This window comes from Galeopterus variegatus, unplaced genomic scaffold (assembly GCF_000696425.1).
Source record: "Galeopterus variegatus unplaced genomic scaffold, G_variegatus-3.0.2 Scaffold201, whole genome shotgun sequence".
Classification (NCBI taxonomy): domain Eukaryota; kingdom Metazoa; phylum Chordata; class Mammalia; order Dermoptera; family Cynocephalidae; genus Galeopterus; species Galeopterus variegatus.
This window is the reverse complement of record NW_007726312.1, coordinates 569,122-575,938: the sequence shown is the minus strand read 5'-3', so window position 1 is coordinate 575,938 and position 6,817 is coordinate 569,122. Positions and strand designations below refer to the sequence as shown.

The following is a 6,817-nucleotide window of genomic DNA, read 5'->3' as shown; positions in this document are numbered from 1 at the left end:
CAGTGAGCGGCCAGTCTGTACGTGGGATCCGAACCCTCGGCGGGAGCGCCGCCGCACTTCCCAAGCGGCGCACTGTAGCAGTGCGCCACCGGGCCGGCCCCGAGGGTTTTAAATTTTTAAAGAATTTTTACAAACAAACACAACTCTGTTAAGGTTAGGTGGAATGAAACTAACTTCTTTACAAATGAGAAAACTGAGACAGAGTGGGATCAAATAATTTGTTAAGGTCACATAGCTTTTCAATGGCATAATAATGATAATACCAGACAGCTGTATTGTCCCATTAGAGTGCTGATTTGTTTGAATACTACGGTTTTCCTTACATTCTTTCTCCAGAAACACCAGCTATGTCAAAAACAATATTGTAAGGCAGAAAGATAAGTTTCCCTCTTACCTGTCTGCTGTATGGTAGTTATTGCCTGTGCATTACACTGCAGCTGTAACATATGCCGCAGCATGGCCACTCCCCAGATGTTCACATCTGGACACAACTCAGGAGTCACTGCTTTCAGCTTAGAGGACTTCAGATCTGTTGTGAGGGCTTGTAAACTGGCTGCTTCTAGCTGCCTGCATAGTGCAGAAACACTTAGAGCACAGAGGAATTTGTGTTCTGGGCTATGATTTTCAGTATGGGGCAAAAGTTTGAAGACAGCATTATAATCATTTTTATACTTTCCATTAATATCACATCCAGGAATTGGGGTCTCAACTATTTTGCCATTTTCTTCACTCTCCCCCAGGCCATAATTAACTGTCTTGACCAGATTCTTGCCTTCAGGTAAACAGATGTCCTTGTCACTAATCTCCTCATGAAGGTTCCTTATGACTTTGTCAACATCCTCAAATCTAGCTAAAAGAATCAACCTCAGAGCAATGTGGCAAAAGACACCCAGGGTGAGAAGTAGTCCTCCTAGAGAACACTCTGTGCTATGGTAGCGCTCCCAGGCCTGCTGCATACACTCTTGGCTGCAATACTTGGCATAGCTGCATCCATCACAAGGAACTGTGGCCAAAGTGGGCTTCAAACATTGGTGACAGTAGAGGTCCCCATTGGTAACTTTGAGATCCCACTTGCTCTCTAGGCCGTGATTCAGTGGTGGCATTTCTCCTGGGTTAAGGACACTCACAAAAGCATCCTCCTTCACCAGGAGCTCTCCTGGGAGAATATCTTTTGTGGCAATCAGATAGCGGCCTTTTAAAGGGTCTGTGCGTAAGCTGACAGATGATGATGCACTGGAAATTTGCTCATTCTCTTCCCTCAGTTCCATATCCTCAAAGGCGTTGGCTAGAGCTGCTGGGAAGGTTTCTGTGAGATTCTCCTTTTCTTGTACTTTTCTTTTCAGATGACGAAGGTTTCTCTGCAGAATATGAAAGGGGGCAGCTGCTAGGGTTGGTTTGGCAGCTAAGTTACTTTCAAGATCACTGATGGTCTGGCTTGCCTCCTGTAGTCTTCCTAAGGTCACCAGACATTCCACCTTACGCAACATCATCTTGGGTCTCAATCTTTCTGGATACCCATGCATCTGTGCTCTGGTGATGTCTTTAAGACATGTCTGAAAACAGAAAGGAAATCCCCAAATGACTCTTGGTCCCTGCTCTTCAATGTTTACTGAAAATCTTTCCAAAAATCTACAGGAAAGTGAAAGATTACTAAAAATAAAACAACTACAACCATGTACTTTAAATCATATTCTACCGTGTGATCTTTCATTATTTTTTTTTTTACTGTCTGATCTTTTAATTGAGTGATTAGTAATACTTGTTGAAGATATTATGTTTAATTGTTCTTATTAAATATTTCTATTTTTAAGGGAAAAAAAGTCTTACATTTAAAATAATTATAGTATGATGATTAAGAGGGCAGACTTTGAAGCCAAACAGACCTGTGTTCAAATACTGATTCTGCGTCTTACTAACTGCATGACCTTGTGCAAGCAACTTAATTTCTCCGTGTCTTAGTTTTCTCTTCTAAAAAACAGGGATAATAATAACTCGCACGGTTATTTTAAGGATAAAGTAATATATCTAAAGTGCTCAAGGAGTGCCTGCAACATAGTATGTGCTCAATAAATGGTAATCATTATTATAAGAAAGAAAACAGAAACCACCAATATAGGGAATATATAAAGTGCTACATGTTTTGCAAGTTCTTCTAGTCACTGTCCTCAGTAGTCCAAGACTTTCTTGCTTAGGGCCTGGAGCTAGATTCTTGCTCTTCTCTTTTAGTCCTAAGGGAAGTAGTGTGAACTTGTGACTATTCCAATCATCCTTAACTCTAGGATATAATTTGAATTTCTATGAAATTCTGAAATGGATGTATCTAGATGGCATTTTAGAGCTTTTTCTTAGACTTCTCTCTATTACCAATTTCAGATGCCTCAGAGGTATCTTCCTAGAACATTAATCTGGTTTTGGTCACTTCCCGTTTTCAAAACTCTACTGACAAGTTTTCAACATTTTTCTCTGTTGCCACAATTAGGGGATGAGAAGGAAGCCACTTGTAGGAAGCCCACCTCACAGGCATGCACAGGCATTTCAGGGAACCTTTTACTTTCCCACTCATAAATGTTTATTGAGAGTGAGCTATATTATTAAAGGGATAATCTTGAACATGCTCTACTAATTTAAAACAAACGAAAATTTGGCAAACACAGGGAAACTGATGTATTATCAGCAATACATTGCACAGCTGACCATGACACCAAGCACTGCTGACTTATTGGTCCACAAATAGGATACAGTCCTATTGGTCCATGGACTATATATATATATAGTCCATGCCCCTGTGGAACAGATCATAGCTCTTTCTTGTCAACCAACACTACCTTTCATGGTCACCTTCATAAGTGAAATGAATCAGGAGAAATAAAATGTTTGGGTGGATATCAATGTGCTTCCAAGTCAATCAATCGCACCAGGGCCTGATTTTAGTGTTCTAAGGAAGACACAGAGCTGAAGGCCTAGTCCTCCAGTGAAGCCCCTACAGATCCTCTCCAACCACACCAGGCATCCTGATACTCACTTCGTACTGATCCAGGTGGAAGAGAGCTGCAGAGCGATTAGCATAACACAGTGAAATGTCCTCCGTGTTAGGCATTGAATGTGCTACTCCCTGCAAAATAATGAACTGGTTAAAGGTATAAATGGGACCTGGCATCTCTAAAGTGTATATTTCAGATAACAGGAGCTCTACTACTAAAGACTGTATGAAAGGTAAACAGAACCTCTTTGTGCTTCAGCTGCTTCAGCCTCATTTTTAACTACTTTAGAGCAAAGCTGTGAAGATCAAGTGAGGAAATTAATATTCAAAGCACTTTGAAGATAGCAACATCAGACACAGCTTCAACCACAAGCAATACTGAAGGTAAATGAAACAGGAAAATACTTGCAAGCATAATCCTGCATATAACAAAAGGTGAGTGACACAAATTCACAAAAGAAGAAACACAAATAGTTAATATATGGAAAACAAATAGTTAATTCATACATGGATAGCCAAACATAAAAAATGAAAGTAAAAAAAGAGATAATTTTTTCTAACATCAAATTAGCAAGGATTAATAATAACCATAAAGGTGGCATCTTTAATCAAAGGAGAAAATCAAAGGAGAAAAGATGGGATTATTCAGTAAAAGTACTGGGATAAATAGGTAGCCACTGAGAAAAAATAGAGTAGGTTCTACATGATAAACTTCATTGGATAAATTACAAATGAATCAAACTCAATGTAAAAAATCAAACTATAAAAGCGCCAGAAGAAGGGCCAGCCCGTGGCTCACTTGGGAGAGTGTGGTGCTGATAACACCAAGGCCGCAGGTTCAGATCCCTATACAGGGATGGCTGGTTAGCTCACTTGGGAGAGTGTGGTGCTGATAACACCAAGGCCGCAGGTTCAGATCCCTATACAGGGATGGCTGGTTAGCTCACTTGGGAGAGTGTGGTGCTGATAACACCAAGGCCGCAGGTTCAGATCCCTATACAGGGATGGCTGGTTAGCTCACTTGGGAGAGCGTGGTGCTGACAACACCAAGTCAAGGGTTAAGATTCCCTAACCAGTCATCTTTCAGAAAAAAAAAAAGAAAGAAAGAAAGAAAAAAGAGCACTGGAAGAAACTATAAGAATAGTCTAAAAGCAGTGTTGGAGATATCCCTTTCCAGCTATGATACAAAACGCAGAAGTCATAAAAGGTTAATAAATTTGACCACTTGAAAATAAATTTCTTCACAACAAAAAACAATAAAAGCAATATCAAAAGGCAAACATTGAACTGGAAAAATAATGGCAACTCATATTATAGGCAAAGAGCTAATTTCTTTATCAAGAATTCCTACAAATCAATAAGATGACAACCAATTATTCAGTAGGAAAATAAACAAATGATACGAACAGTTCTTATGGGAAATACAAATGGCTCTTAAACATGAAAAATGCTCAATCGCATTCATAGTCAACAAAATGCAAATTAAAGCTATACTGAGATATAATTTTTTACCCATCAGATTGGAAAAGAAAAATAAAATTGATAGCACACTGAGTTGGCAAAGGGGTGGGGTAATGTGAATTCTCATTGTTACTAGTGGGAGTGTAAACTGGTGTCATGATTATGGAGGACAATTTAGCAATACATATCAAAATTTTGTATGTATTTTTTATATATGCATATAAAATCTCCACTGATCCAGCAATTCCACTTCTAGGAATTTATAGATGTAATTATTTATCCTACAGATATGTGAAAAATTACATACATGCAAAGTCTCTTATCATAGAATTGTTTGAAATAGCAAAAGATAGAAAACAGCCTAAATGTTGATCTATATCTAATATATCTATTTAGTGGAATACTATGTAGCCATAAAAAGAATGAGGAAGTTCTTTATGTACTGATGTGGAATGATCTTCAAACTATTATTAACTGAAAAAAGCATGATGCTGGACAGTATGAACAGAATGTTATCATTTATGTAAAAAGAGAGTGTGTGTGCAGAAGTAGAGGATTATTTGTATTTATTTATATATACCTTAAACACCTCTGGAAAGATACATTAACAGTGCTAGCCTACAGGGATGGGAAATGAAGTGGCTAAGGGACAGGGGAAGTAGCCTAGACTGTATACTCTTGCAACTTTTGAAATCTAACTATGTGAACATATTCTATTAAAAAATAAATAGATATAATAATAAAACCCATAATAACCAGTACTGTTTAGGACATAGAGAAATCAAACATTCCCATACTCTGCCAGAAGAGATGTTAACTAGTTCTCTTCTGGAGAACAATTCAGTATCAATTACCAAAGGCCTTAAAAAATACATTCCCTTTGACCCAGCCATTATCTTAGAAATTTATCCGAAGGAAATAACCAGATGTATACAAATATTTACATAGAAAGAGGCTCACTGCAGTGTTATGATATGAAACAATTTGCCAACATTAGAAGATGTTAAATCAAGTACAGTTCTTCTCTGTAATGGAACACTAAACCAGCTGTAAAAAATCATGTTTCAGTGGAAAATTTAATAACATGAGAAAATGGGAACAATAAATTGTTGAGTGAAAAAAGCAGGTTACAAAACAGTAAATGCAGCATTATCCCAATTTTGTAAAAAAAAAAAAAAATTTTCAAAGGAAAAGTCTGGATATAAGCAAAAAAGTTAACAGTGCCTATCACTGGTTATGAGATTTTTTTTACTTTGTTTCTCCATATTTTCCAAAGTAAACATAGACTACTTTTACAATCATACAAAAACAACAAATATTATTTCAAAAAAGAAAGAAAATAGCAGCTTTCTAGAAAAGTGCAAAGTACCACAATCACCAAAATACTAGTTTCCTGAAATAGGAAGGCTCATCTCCCTTTACATCCAGAGTAAACCTTAATTTTTTTGTCTGATTTCACTTTTTCTTTTACCTGTTTTTCTTGAGCAACTTTCCATGTGATCACATTGATAATGCACATGCATGAATTTGAAGAGATTAATTCTAAAAAAGAACTATTAAGCCATTTATCACTGGATCATTACATCTAATGGATTTTAATCCTTCAGCAATCACTAAAGCTTACATTATTTAGCTAAATGATTTGTTATAATGCTACAAAGCAGGGATTTTTATCAGCTATAGAAGCTGCTGTTGTTGGTCTGATAGTTTTTGTAAAATTAATTCCAAACTTTAAACATAGGCCTGTTAAAGATTCAGAATAGGGGTACACCCTTCAAATTTACACCTATTAACATACAGGATCACAGACCTGGTGCAAGGGACTGATATTCTTGCTTTAAGCCCATGTAAATGTCTTAAAAGCTATGGAAGGAATTCTCTCAGAGGATCTTGTTCCAGTTCCTACTAGGGAAGCAGGACAATAACAGTAACATTGTTAAAAGCCACAATTCTTCCTCAAAATCTAGCTCGGTGATGGCTAGTGTAATTAAAAATATTTGTTGACCGCCACTAATGTTAACATGTTCACTGACAAAATGGAGTTCACCTGGGCTGTGACCAATGAGCTAACATTGTGGCTAACTAAAATCTAGCTGTTCTTGCTGCCAAAAACAAAACAAAGAAGAAAAGGGCTGGCGGGTTAGTTCAATTGGTTAGAGCACAGTGACATAACACCAAGTCAAGGGTTTGGAACCCCAGACTGGCCAGCTGCCAAAAACAAAACAAACAAAAATAAAATCTAGCTGTTCTCTAAATGAGGACCATCAAGCTAAGAGCCTTATCAGTCATTCAGACCAAAATGGCATACAATTCAATGAGAGCTGACAGACGCAGGCAAGGCAGGGCTAAGGGCCAATAAGCCTGCTGCCACAAGGT

The 6,817-nt window shown here is 37.6% G+C and overlaps 1 protein-coding gene across 1 annotated transcript in view; it reads right to left on the bottom strand.

The window, feature by feature from the left end:
• Window positions 1–6,817, bottom strand: part of SMYD4 (SET and MYND domain containing 4) — a 44,949-nt gene that overhangs the window by 16,526 nt on the left and 21,606 nt on the right. Inside the window, exons 4-5 of the mRNA XM_008565676.1 lie at window positions 3,023–3,112; window positions 395–1,553 (exon numbers count right to left, since the gene is read on the bottom strand). Coding sequence (XP_008563898.1) covers window positions 395–1,553; window positions 3,023–3,112 — 1,249 coding nt within the window. The remainder of the gene's footprint in view (window positions 1–394; window positions 1,554–3,022; window positions 3,113–6,817) is intronic.